General features: G+C 37.5%; 1 protein-coding gene across 3 annotated transcripts in view; it reads left to right on the top strand.

Annotated features, from left to right (window-relative positions):
- The first annotated feature begins 3,182 nt into the window (after positions 1-3,182).
- Positions 3,183-14,347, top strand: part of mtr (5-methyltetrahydrofolate-homocysteine methyltransferase) — a 72,887-nt gene continuing 61,722 nt past the window's right edge. The window contains exons 1-5 of one of the 3 annotated variants that reach the window (XM_028820212.2): positions 3,183-3,362; positions 7,594-7,808; positions 11,022-11,111; positions 12,369-12,438; positions 13,502-13,594. In XM_028820212.2, coding sequence (XP_028676045.2) covers positions 3,209-3,362; positions 7,594-7,808; positions 11,022-11,111; positions 12,369-12,438; positions 13,502-13,594 — 622 coding nt within the window. In that variant the 5' untranslated portion in view covers positions 3,183-3,208. Of the gene's footprint in view, positions 3,371-7,593; positions 7,809-11,021; positions 11,112-12,368; positions 12,439-13,501; positions 13,595-14,347 lie in introns of all 3 variants that reach the window. The other 2 variants (XM_051919601.1, XM_051919602.1) reach the window with 2 other exon arrangements.

Here is a 14,347-nt window from a genome sequence, read left to right as displayed (position 1 = left end):
ATTATTATACACTGGAATGGACTTGAATATGATAACAAATATATTTTGCTTTGATTTAGATAATGAGAATGACAAAAGCCTTGAAATGTAAATATCTTTCTATTGCATATTTAAAAGGTTTTATAAAAAAAAAATCTACTCCAGGTGCTGTCAAAGTGTGCAGAATTTTGCAGACTGGAAATTATGGAGGGCTGCAATTCAAAAGTCTCCAAACTGAGGAGTTCAGAGGTTATGGGTTCTATAGTATGCCAAGGGTCCAGCAGCAAATACCAGGGTGTGGAAACCCTTTTTAAAATATTAAGCTAACATTGTTTTGGTAGAGTAAACAAATCAGTGTTTTACTTGGAGCTTCATCCCCTTTTGCTAGAAATCTCTAGAAAGTTTCTTAGCATTTCTCCTGGCAGAGCTCCAGGTGTAAAGTATATGCTCAGAAACTGATGCAGCACAATAGTGCAAAAGAAAAATAATAAATGTAACATCCGTCAATCCATTTTCATAACCTGCTTATCCAGGACAGGACTGCAGTAATGCTGGAGCCTACCTTGAAAGCAACAGGCATAATACAGGAATAATCGCGTGACAACGCACCAATCCATCATAGGACAAGCACACACATACTAGGGCCAATTTGTACAATTTCACTTCAGCTAAACTTTGTGTCCTTGGACTGTGGGAAGAAACTGAAGAAATTCCAAACATACATCGGGAGAACATCTAAACTCCACACAAAGATATGGGCAGAATGGTGGCATTGAAGCTAAGGATCTATGCCAGAATCTGGAAAGTTGCCAGTTTGAATCCCCATCACTGCCAAAGAGGATACTACTCCTACTGAAGATCCCACTCTACTGGGCCCTTGAGCAAGACCCTTAACCTGTAATGGCTCCAGGGGCACTGCACAATGGCTGACCCTGCGCACTGACCCCAAAGGTTATGCGAAAACTAACAATAAAGAACAAAAAAAAAAAAAGAAAAGTGCACCTGAGATGTGAACCCCAGCTTTACTGTTTTAAAAAGTATGCAACATAATAATAAGAAATACATAGCTTGAATATGAAAGAATAATATTTCATAAGGAGGTTGTGTATATGAATGCAAAGCCACTATGACATTTTTTATTGACTGGACATCATGACTGTCTACAGCTGCCCTGTGACAATAGCTAGTAACTGAAATAGGTGGTGTTTGGCTAAAGGTAATACTTCGCAAACAAAGACAACATTAGTTAGAATTGTTAAACTTTAGCTGTGCTGTCTCCACATATAATGTTTGGACACCTCAGTCTTGGTATCGTTTCCAGGTTGGGATGCTTTGCTTGTTCTGCTGAAGCAGCCTTCCATTGCACAGGTCTGCAAAATTAAACTTGTAATGCTGTTTTTTTTATTGGAAGTGCTTATTTTTTATTTGCATTCATTAACACAATAAAAATATAATTAGAATGATTCAAATATGCCATATTTAAGTACAAAATTGAAAAGAAATATAATTAAAATGTAACAAATTCCACAATGTATTGTTTTATACCCATCCATCCATCCATTTTCCAACCCGCTGAATCCGAACACAGGGTCACGGGGGTCTGCTGGAGCCAATCCCAGCCAACACAGGGCACAAGGCAGGAACCAATCCCGGGCAGGGTGCCAACCCACCGCAGGATATTGTTTTATACAATTGTTCTAAATCAATTTAACATTAAAATATTTAGTCGATCTAATATCTTTAAACATATGTAATAAAAGACAATACATATTCATTGACTTACCTGTAATGTCTCCGTTTTTTTCCACTTCTTGTTTTTTTTGATCCAAAACATTGTTTGGTGGCACATTATTTGTACCCTCTTTCTGGGGCATTCCTGTGAATCATCCATCAGAAGTCTGCATTCAGAGTGACATCCCAACATCCCTGCTACTTCCTTTCCATGTGCTTAATATCCTGATGGAATCTCCGTGCTCTTCACTCTCCTCACTAAGATTTTCAAATGAGAAACCAAAATGTGAACTTTGGTGTTCATGTTGCAAAACAACTCCTTAAACTTAACTAATACATTTCTTCACAATTTCTTTATAATTTGGATCCTTATTGTTACACTTAGAAATTCTTGGAATAAATCCAAAGTCTCCCGTTCCAAGTCGTTCATCACACTGTTAAATTCTGCATCAGAAATCAGTTTTCTAATAACAGATCTGGCAAAAAATGCCCTCTTTCAGTTTAGCCTCAGACAAACCTGCAACATTTGAGCCCAAACAGGCTCCATCATTTGATAGGGTTTTGACAAACTTCTTCATTGACGCAAGAGTAAAATACGTAAATGGAGGTAGCAGCCCTTTATCTGGATATGTTTGGCACCTAGGTGGTGCTTTTTTTTTTTTTTAGTTGTTCATTCCTTCAGAACCCAATGACAATTCTCAGCTCTGCCGTCCCACTCACAGGGGGCCCCGACTTTTAGAATTGACAACTAAAAATGTGCTTTTTGAAAAAAATGGTAAGTGATGGTGAAAAATGGTTTTCACTTTTGAAATCAGTCCCCCAAAATATATAAAAATCACATGAAATAATCAAAACAAATGTTTCTGTTTTCTGACAGATGCTGTCGAGGTACATAGGGAATTCTATATATTGTATTATTTATACGAGTGAGTTCATGGAGGATGCCATGCCCTAACAATATAAAGTAAATTGGGGGCTGATGAGCACAGCCCTGTATTAAATATAAAAGAATTTCACATGTGGAAGACCATGACTCTAGAAAATGCAGTGCATTGTAATAGCAGAACAGAATACGAGCTTACAATAAAGATGAACTATTAAATTAATTATTGACGAAAACTGTCTTTAGCGTGTATGTAATTGTTAAGATCTAAAGGATTCTCGCCAACGGACAAGTCATTATGTAACCAATACAATTCGTGCCATTTCCAAAAAATCAAGTTGCCAGATATGTGACTTCATGTTAAACTAAAACACAAGTTGCCATACATGCATGTTAGGCAGAACACACAGCACACATCTCGCCAGTTCTTTCCAGACTACGAACAACTAAAGACAGCTGTTTATTGCAAGGCCTCCGATACAAAGTCTAAATTTGATGGAACAAAACTCCCAACCAGACGCAGTGAGAAGTAACGTTTGACCCCGCCTCCTGATCACCATTGGCGGTAGGTTGAGCGTAGAGCTTCAGTAGCAGGTTAGGTTGAAGTGCGTCCGCATGTGCCGCCTCTCGAGTTGCCTCGTTCGAAGTGCCGCTAGAAACCTTGGGGCTTACGTTGCTGCTTCACGTCTTTCACTACTTTCTTTACTTCGTTTGGGTACAAAGAGCAGCCACATGGCGCCTACTATTTACGAATCCCCGCCGGCAACAGGTAGGACAGTTGTTAATTGTTTATCACGGTTTGCTAAATACCAAAGTACCCGCACCTATCGTTGTCAATGATGAAATAGAAATCTCCTGTCCGTCAAAGGCCCCTTATTGCTGTCAAACACGCCCCAGTGCCAAGACTGGACATGGATTTCAGTATGGGAGACTTAAAGTTGTATGTTTTAAATCCAGTTTACTAGTTTTAATGTTCTTCTGAATTGTCGAAATGTGAATGCCAGATCCCTACAGATGCAGTGGTTTTCAGTTCACGCTCTTTAGTAGTCGAGAGACGTCCGTGCTTAATCCAGCTTTTCTAAAATGTTATTAATATTTACAGGCGATTACTTTGCAAAGAGCTGATTAAGACAAGTGACATCCAGTGCACGCCCACCACTCATGCTGTCATTTCATTTTCGTTCAGTTTACTTGAATAAAATCAATAGTTCGGTGAAATCTTCAATAGCGATTGCCACATCCGTCGCTTGTGTAATGATTGGTGCTGCTTATGTTTGTGAATGGCACGATGTGATTTGTTTTAGAGGGTATTTTAGGTTGAATGGGATTGTAACCATTGGTTTGCCCTCTGATGGACTGATCAGTTAGATCCTGTCCTGAAAGAGTTGTTCTTGGGATTGGCTGCAGCTCCCTGCAACCCTGGTTTGGAAAAAAGTGGGTTTAGAAAGTTGATGGATAGCACAACAGTAGTCTGACTTGGAAAGAGTCTCTTCTTTTTGTAAGTCAAGCTGACTGAACACTTATTGTACCTAATACTAACAAACAATGCCATCAGAGAAGTACTCTGTTTTAAAGAAAAAAAACAGTTATAGCTTTTACTCGGCTAACCTTATATTGCTAGTCAATTATGCCCCCTTCTGGATGCCATGCAAGCTTTTCTAGGAGGTCTCTCCTTTTTTGTCCTTAGTTTTAAATTTTTTTTATTGATTATTAATGTTAAGGGCGGCACGGTGGGTAGCGCTGCTGCCTCGCAGTTGGGTGATCTGGGGACCTGGGTTCGCTTCCCGGGTCCTCCCTGCGTGGAGTTTGCATGTTCTCCCCGTGTCTGCGTGGGTTTCCTCAGGGCGCTCCGGTTTCCTCCCACAGTCCAAAGACATGCAGGTTAGGTGGATTGGCGATTCTAAATTGGCCCTAGTGTGTGCTTGGTGTGTGTCCTGTGTTTGTGTGTGTCCTGCGGTGGGTTGGCACCCTGCCCAGGATTGTTTCCTGCCTTGTGCCCTGTGTTGGCTGGGATTGGCTCCAACAGACCCCCGTGACCCTGTGTTCGGATTCAGCGGGTTGGAAAATGGATGAATGGATGGATGGATGGATTAATGTTAAGATTAGATGTGGTCTGTCATCTGGCTTGTCACTATACATTTTTAAATAGGTTTTTAAATGGAAGATATGCTACTGTCATTGTATATCTACGTATCTGCTTGTCTCAACTTCCTTTCTTACAAGCTGCAAACCTGAGAGATGTCATTGGGTGAGCATAGACAATCTGAGGGCTACCTGAAGTCTACTACATATGAGAATGTACGCGACTCTGAAGAATGAAATGTTGAATATATTAAAAGCTCTCATAGTCAGATGGTTAGCACTGCTCTCACTAGCAGCTAATGAGCTCCGTTGCATCTTATCAGAGGAGAAGCTTGTCTGAGGATGGAAGGGGTGAAAATTCCGCAGGGAGAGTAAAATGTAAGATGGAAAGGTTTCAGCTCTGGCTAGCCTCTATTCAATGTGGAATATTAGTAATTGATCACTTATGAATAAATTGGATGAACTGTCACATCTCATGGTGAGTCATGGTTATTTCAGGTAATGCGCCATTGTGGGTACAGTGGAGAACTGGCTTAAACTTCTTATTTCAGATGCCATTTTAATGCTGGATGCGTTTCATGTGATGCAATCAGATGGAGTGGAAAAGACAGGAGGATTGGAAGTCAATGTGAATGAACAAGGGGCAAAAGCAAGCACATTATCATTTAAACTAAAATGTGTAATCTAGACATTGAATTACTGACTGAATTTATCCATGTTATGGCCAAGGGTGAAGTTGCATCATCCTGCAACAGAAATGATTAATTTTGTTATTTAAATTAATGATGAATCATTCTGTCCCTAGAATGTTGGTGTTTTCTACCGGGGGAACTTTGAAATGAACAAACATCTATCAGCATGTTCCATTTGTGGATACTGAAGCTGAACATGTTCAGTTCAGTTGTTAATGCTATTAAATGTAAACCTGTGGTACAGCTGGGCAGATCTGACCACAAAGTATTGCCACCTGCAAACCTGTTATTGACAGCAACAGCTCTCATTTTATACAAGCCAGATATTCTTGTGTGTGTGTGTGTGTTTGGGGGGGGGGGGGGGAGTTGTCTTTTATTATAATTTTTATTTTTTTCTTGAGCTTCTGTAACTAAGCATTTTACTTTATATTGTAATGTGTGTGTGGCTGTATGTGACAAATAAAATTTGATTTGATTTGAATTTAGAAATGCTAAATTCTCCCTGTGTGAGTGCATAACTCTGTTTGAGTCTGCTCTGGATGGTTTCTCTGATGCACCCATAGGGAAGAATCAGTTAAACAGTGAGTGTGTTGCTACGTGATAACCTGGTGTCTACTCCGGGGAATGTTCACTGCCTTTTGTCTGTCATAGTTTCATTCTATCTTGTACGGGACTCTTGTCAGAACCTGGATGAGTAAACCAATTACAATACGTAATACTCACACTTGAATGTCATTATTCAGACAGAAGCCGCTTTTATTGTGTTGGATTACTTTACCTCACTGGTCTCTGACGGGAACTGTTTTTACTGGTAAAACATGTCCATCACACTAGTTCAGTAAATTGCAAAGCTACAAAAGACTCGACTACATTTGTAAGTAATCAATGTTTTACTCTGCCAATATCATAGAGTGTTACATTGTTGCAGTAGACATGATCCTAATACCATGTGATGATTTTGATTGACATTTAAACTTGATGTAGACATACCATAAGAAATAATTGCATTTTTTATAGTCTCCGCTGTACTGCTACATATTTACATCACATCCCATGTTAAATATGGTAAATTGTGTTTTAATAAAAATGTACCATATAAAGTACATCTTACATTAACACATTTAAAACTTTGAAATTCTGAAAATGTATGCAAATACTGTAAATAATATTTAAGTGACAGATACTTTTTTTAGGCTTGGGTACGTATTTTAATTATGGCAAAATAAGCACTTTCTTATTTTAACAAGTTAGAAAATGTACGCATAGCATACTGTTCGGGTGCCACTTAGCTGATTTGAAAGTTGTAGTGTTTTCTGTTATTTTTTTGCTTTATCAAAGGCAATATCACATTTTTTGTTTTTTGAATATTTTGCATACAGATTTATATGTGACGTGTGATTGAGATTTGCTAGATGCAGAGATAGCATAGAGTAAACTGTGGATGGAACAGTTGGAAGACAGTATCAGGAGTGTATTGTGAGATTGATGAATTAAGGTGAAGGCTAAAGGTAAAATTTTTAAGACAGTTGTAAGACCAACTCTGATGTATAGAGCTGAGATATGGGCAGTAAAGGAAGTACAGGAGTAGAAAAAGTTAGATGTGGCAGGCATGAGAATTTTTAGATGTGTCGAATTAAAGAAAAGGACAGAATAAGTAAGGAGACAATCAGAGGTAAAATAAACGTGGGAGAGACATCTGAGAAAGTACAGGAAGCTGGTTTGAAATGGTATGGAGATGTAATCAGGAGACACACTGAATACGTGGGCAAAAGAGTGATGACAATGGAAGTACAGGGAAAGAGCAAACAAGGGAGGCCAAAGCGGAGGTGGATGGATAAAGTAAAAGAAGATCTGAAGGAAAAGGGCTTGACAGGTGAGGAAGTGAAGGACCGAGCCGTTTGGAGAAGGTTCACCAAGCACATCGACCCCACATAGAAGTGGGAAAAGATGAAGAGTAAGAAGAAGAAGGAGGAGGTATTCAATTTATTGGCTTAAAGTCTTTAATTCCACATAGGTCTACATAGAATGTCTTGGAGGTTTTCGGGAGTTTGAAAATGCCTTTTTACTGCAACCTCTCAGGATTGCTAACAGTTGAAGTATAGCCTTCTGGTGTGCTGGAAGCACTATTTCCAGATGAACTTTGGAAGAAACACGCCAAAAGTAAATGCGATGAAACATAGTGGGAAACAAGTAAATACTTTTTAACCTCTTGTTTTTTCTTTTGAGGTACTGTAAAGAAGAGCAAAAAGGATGAGATTGCTGAAATTCTGAAGCAGAGGATCATGGTGCTAGATGGTGGGATGGGTACCATGATCCAGAAATATCAGCTGGGGGAAAATGATTTCCAAGGAGATGAATTCAAAGACCACGCAAAAAGCCTGAAAGGAAACAATGATCTTCTGAGTATTACACAATCTGACCTCATTTATAAAATTCACAAGGTAACTAAAGTGACAAAAATTATATGGTGTAAATGAAAGCATAGCTGTAAATGTTACTATAATTTTAATAAGCAGAGAGTCTCTGTTCCTGAGACAGTGAATTATACAGCAATTTGCATGAGCAGAATTCTTTTTCTGCAAAAAAAGTTCTATTGCTTCTGCACTAAGGTATCTTATGTAAAGTGTAGTTAGCAATTTATATTGGTTTGTCAGTGAAACTATAAAAAATAAGCTTTTTAAAAACTATTTTTAAATACCCTTTTATCAGTGGACCTGTTTGTAATCTTTTTTCTCTCTATAATGGTATTGACTTTTGTTTTTTTTCCTGAGACTTAATAGGTGATCTTGAGTACTTCATGCAAAGTCTCCCAGTGACAATTTAAAAACACCATATAAACATTAGTCCCCATTGGAAATATTCTACCAATAAGGGACTGTTAATGCCAAATCAAAAATCAGAAAACAGAAAGGAAAGCTGAATTGTTCATATGAAGCACACACACCCAAATGAAAATGCGTTTCGACTTTTGTTATTGTGGAGTGACAATGGCATTCCACCATTACCCTAATAATGGAGCACTCTTTCCCCACTGTTTTGCTGAACAGATCCTGCTTTCCAGATCCCTTTTCATGTGTTAAATATACATAAGGTGGCTGAATATATAACGCTTTCCGAAAACATATTCTATTCCCACAGTTTTACATTTTCATGAATTTTAAATTACTTATTCTTCTTCTATTTAAAAATGAATGTTGTAATTAAAATTGTATATGACAGAGGGCAAGTCAGAGGTAACTAACACCTGCAGCCTTAATGAAACAACTGAACATTTGTGCCATGTTTGTTTTAAAAAGCAGTCGCAAACATCTTTGCCTTCAGAATGAAAAATAGAGATTTTGTAACATAAATATTACCTTAAGATAGTAATCCAGCTGCGGTGGGTTGGCACCCTGCCCGGGATTGGTTCCTGCCTTGTGCCCTGTGTTGGCTGGGATTGGCTCCAGCAGAACCCCGTGACCCTGTGTTCGGATTCAGCGGGTTGGAAAATGGATGGATAGTAATCCAGAGCACAGCCAAAGCTGTGGTGGAATGGCTTTAGAAGAGAAAAGTGTCCTTGAGTGGTGCAGTTAAATCTTGAGTTAAATTTCATAATCTGTGACAAGACATTTACTGCTGCACCAAAATAAAATAACAAAGCCTTAGGATGTTTGCCTAAAATAATGAAATAGTTCTGTTGACAATGTACACAGTATGCAGTGTTGGCAGATAGTCAGCATACATTTGCAAAGGTAGTTTCAGGCGATGGCATTTTAATTTGGTGGAGTATGGGATTTTCTTTTTTTTCTTCTTTGCATTCTGTATTCTTCCTCAGAATGCAGTTTTAAAAAAAACACATTTATCACTTGCGACTCATCCATCTATCCAGAGTGAAAACCTGCTGAATTTACGTGTGGGTCTTGAGAAATAGAGCCTGTCACTGCAGTATCAGATGCAAGGCAGATTGCAATGCTGTCCTGAACAGGGTGCAGATCTTCCAAAGGGCATACAAAATCAGGGTATGTACCCACAGGAAACCTACCTACATACAGGTCATGATTCTTATTCGAGACTCTGTCGTAACTACTGATTTATAATTGGGAGAATTCAATCTGTCTCAAGCGATATCGGTCCAGTTCTGCACAGACATCATTGAGTCCATTCTGACTCCTTGTATACTGTCTGGCGTGATGCTACCTCTGTTTAGGCTAAGGCCATGCTGCAAATATTATTGCTAATCTTACTCACTCAGGGCACCATCTCTTCCAAAGACTTCCCACTGATAAACACCTTTGTGCTGTTTTTGTTCTAAATGCAGTTATTCTGACTAATCAGGTCTGAGATTCTGCTCGGTATCTATGTATACCTGCACACTGGACTACTTGGACTTTTTTTAAACCTATTTTATCTCTTTATATTTTGTGTTACCCTTGTATGCTACATCATATTTTACCTTTTTATGTTTATAATTTTTTATTCTGTACTGCCCTTTTGTGTTGTATCACTATTACCAAGACAAATTCTTAGTACACATTAATGTAACTGGTTAATAAAGTGAATTCTGATTCTGAATTAACCTGCAAGAAATATGTTTGTTCAAGACAAAAATTTGGGATAGATTAGTGGTTTGAGTATCTTGCCACTGTTCTAGGGAGAGTTATTGGAGCTGTTAATAAATCCATTTATATGATAAAGAAGTTGTTTAGTTTCACAACTGTGGCTAACTTTGAAACAGTGAGATCAAAGTAGAAACCACCCATGGATGGAGTACCAGTTTATCAAGAAGACACCACCATGGTAATACAGTATATGCTTGGAGTTATGAGGTGATGCCAGTTAGCCTTGAAAGCATATATATGTTTGGACTGTAGCAAGATAAACAACCAGATTCAAGATGGCCTGCCTTTCATTCTAGATTTAAATTTAATCCTTGAAGTCTACTCTCTCTACATAAAAGATTTGCTAAATTGTGCAATGTTTTCATGCAATGCTTATTTTTCTTCAAAACTGTACACCATATACTATACATCTATATATCATTTTTTTGTCTTCATTAGGAGAATGCAACAGTGATACTGTCATGTTAATGCAGCCAATTTAACATGAATATGCCAAAAAAAAAAACACATTATGTACATGTACTCTGCTAAGAACAGTAGTGGTTCAGTTGTGTGTTAGTTAGCACTTGACAAGCCATGCATGTGGTGCAATGGCAGTGTAGCTGTCTCACAGTAAGGAGACTGCAAGTTCTCATCCTGGGTCCTCCCTCTCCTGAAATATTGTAAAATGGTTTTTCTTTTTTTTTTTTTTCTTTTTCATTTAACAAAAAATTCCACCGTTTACCTGATCGGGGGTTGGGCCCCCATAGACAACCAGGGAGGCACACCCTTGTAAAAAATAAATCGATTAAACTCAACATTAGGCATAGGGAGAAGTGCTCATTATACAATTTTGAACAGTTAACTCGGTGAAAAATGTATACATAGTTTTAGTCTAATATTTGTTGATCAAAAAAGTAGATATGTAGTTAACAGGTCAATTTAAATTATTTCCAGTACAGAAATTATTGTTCACTATGTTTCATGAGCACTGAATTCTTAATGATTCTATCTGTGTGTTTGAGCAGTATTTCATTTGATATTTTAGTTTTCTTTCTTATTCTTTATCTTTTGTAGGAATATTTACTGGCTGGAGCTGATATCATTGAAACAAACACTTTCAGCAGTACTAGTGTGGCACAAGCTGATTATGGGCTTGAATCTTTGGTAAGGAATATGAATTTCTTTAATATTCATACTACTTTCTACTTATGCACTGTTTTGCCCGTACTGACAGCACTTATCAAGATCAAGATTTATAATAGTTGTTTACATACTACTCTTTTCTTTTTCCCTCCATTGTAGCTCAAATAGGCTGAGTAGTCCTCGTAGCACTGTCACATGCACAGACGTGCTTGTATGAACAAAATGCATCATTCTCCGAGACTTGGGTAGGTTCACACAGTGGGTGGAAAGTGAGAGGCCTTGTTGCTTTAGGTCCATTGTTCATGCCCATAATCTTCTTTGACCTGCTTAGTCAAACTCGGGGATAATTGGAGGCAGGAGCCTATTCTAGCAGCAATGGACACAAGGTGCAAACTAGCCCTGCATGGGGTGCCACTTCCTCATTCATCCTTTTTATGCACACACCCTTAGTCACTCCCACAAGAGCCAGTTTACCTATCATGCACTTCATTGGTGTGTGGTTGGAATACCACAGTACTCCAGGAAATTCCTTATAGAAAGACACTGGAAAAATATATAGAATCCACACAGACAGTAACTGGGCATGGGATTTCAATCCAGAATACTGGATCTATGAGAAAGGAGTACCTTCTCGTTGCTGTCCCCAATTTTAAGGTGGTCTTGCTGTCCCCAATATTAACGTGTTCCTGCTGTTTCCATCTAAGTGGCCCAGTAGATAATTGTCCAGATTTCAAATTGAATTTTACGGCAGACTTAAGTACACCCTCTTACCCCTCTTTGTAACTCTGAACATGTTATTTATAGTGCATGAGTGACAAGTCTCTGTTTGCATCATTAGTACTTGTTCTGTACATATAAAGAGCTTTACGGTGTTGGTCCCCAGTTGGTGGCTTAAGGAGTTTGGTTTCCCTTTTCATATAAAATTGGTGTAGACTAGTTTTCTTTTTACCTTTCTTATATCCATTGTCCCTCATTATTATTGTTAATTTATTATCATACTCTTTATGTATTGAGAAACTATTGTATATACAATATTTGTGATTCTTTCTGCATATATTATATGATGTTTTCATGTTCAGCAGTGCTTGCGTGTGTCTTTTTATTTGTGATTTATTGTATAATATGTTTTTATCTGTACTGTTTTTAAGTGTGTACTGTGATCTGTGCTTTTAAGTAGAAGTATGCTGTATGAAAATAAACCAAGTTAAAATTAATATAGTGAAAATAGAGATCCTTAAAGAATTTTATTCTTTTATCAGTACTGCTTCTTTGTTTTAGGCATATCGCTTAAATAAGGTGTCTGCAGAAGTAGCTAGAAAGGCAGCAGATGATGTGTCAGCTGAAACAGGTTAGTCTTTTTAATGTATCTCTGTAACCCTCTACCATGATAAAAAAAAACAAAATGGGTCTTTAAATTGTATCCTAACAATTATATTTTACTTCTATTCAAAATTTGCTTTAACCATTTTGTGAAATATAATTTGACCCTTTGAGAATTTTCCTACAGAAGAGTTAATTGGAAGGAGAGATTAATTGTATGTTGACTTAACTACAAGTCGCATTCCATGTAGAAAGAGTCTGTTTCTTTTCCTCTCTGCTGGTGTGGAATTTTATATAGAGTATGCGAGCCTCTGATTTGTGATTGTTTCTGTTTTCAGCAGTCTTTTGGTTCTGAGAGAAAGTGATCTTGTTTTGTTTTTACCTGAAAAGATGTGCCTAGAATATTTCATAGTATAGTAATAGCCTAAAATTAAAAAGGTTTTTAGAGTATTAATGTGCTTGGAAAATTATTTCTGTAGATTTTTAGAAGCATGATGTCAGCAGTGCTATTGTGGAAAGACATACTTACAAAGGAATCAAAGTTGCTTTGATTTTTATTTAAAAATGATCTGAATCAATGCTGTACGCTTTTAAACCTAGTCTTTAGTCTGTTCCCATGTTGGGGAACACTGTGGAATTCTTAGACCTTTTTTTTGCTTTTAACTAGTTCTTGAAAGCTGCAATGTTTTTTTCCATCTAATTTAAACAAATTGGTGATTAAGCTGCTTATAGTTAAACTTGATACTAGCTCCTAATAATAGTTGAGAATACCACAGAGGTGGGATGATGTTGCAGTTCAATAAAGGGAAACTTTATCACCTGCTTCACATGGTAAATAATCTTTAACACAGTACAGCTCAGTGTTCTGAAATCCTTCGTTAAAAGAAACCAATTTTTTGTCATATGTAGGGTGTGTTGTTTGGCAAAGCAAAAGATTTGTTCTGAAACCCTTTACAAGTTTTACATAAACAGAATACTCTTTTTTTTTTTTTTTTTTTTTTGGAAACTGCAATCATATCTTTAATATACATATTTCCAATGAAGATTATACCACAGGCCAGAACCATAACTGCTCTTTTTATTGTTTGCAGGCATTAAACGGTATGTTGCAGGAGCCATTGGTCCCACTAACAAGACTTTGTCCGTTTCTCCATCTGTTGAAAGGCCAGATTTTCGAAATATTAGTAAGAAGAATATTTTTTTTATATTTGTACTTTTAAATAGTGAGTTAATATTCATCTTTTTATTTTAATTATTTATTTATTGATTAAAGTATAGCTTGTTTTAATGTGTATACTGTATGTCTTGCATTGTATATTAAGATAAAGCTGTTTTAAAGTTTTTCTGTTGACTTGTATAGAAATATGTATGTATAATATAGAAGTGCACTGTAAGTATGTTTAAAATAATCATGTTCTATATGTGTTTTTCTGTTGAAGAGTAATCTCCTTTCTTTTCTTGTCTGAGTGACTTTACAGATGTCTTATAGAATAAGGCACCCTTTTTTGACTGGAGCAATTAGTGCTATTTATTATCCATAAGAATTTTGGGAACCCGGTAAATACAGGGCATTGATGGCAGCATCACAAGCACGAGTGGTACTGCCTGGCACGCCTCTGTGCCAATGGCATGCCTAGTTGCAGAAACACTTATTAACTAAATGTTTGTTGAACATTATTAAGTTTGCATGCTGTGCCTGTGTCCGTGTTGGCTTCCTCCCAGAGTCCAGAGACATGCAGGTTATGTGGACTGGCGATGTTAAATTGACCCTTATGTGTGTGTGTGTGTTTGTGTCCTGTGGACTTGTGCCCTATCCAGGTATCGTTCCTGCCTTGCCCCTGTGCTTGCTGGGATACGATGCAACTTCCCCATGACCATGCTTAGGAAAAAGCCAGTTTGGAAGATGGACAGATGGATGGATGGATAGATAGATTATT

This window comes from Erpetoichthys calabaricus, chromosome 15 (assembly GCF_900747795.2).
Source record: "Erpetoichthys calabaricus chromosome 15, fErpCal1.3, whole genome shotgun sequence".
Lineage (NCBI taxonomy): Eukaryota > Metazoa > Chordata > Cladistia > Polypteriformes > Polypteridae > Erpetoichthys > Erpetoichthys calabaricus.
The sequence above is the reverse complement of the archived record's forward strand: the minus strand, read 5'-3'. Positions and strand labels throughout refer to the sequence as shown.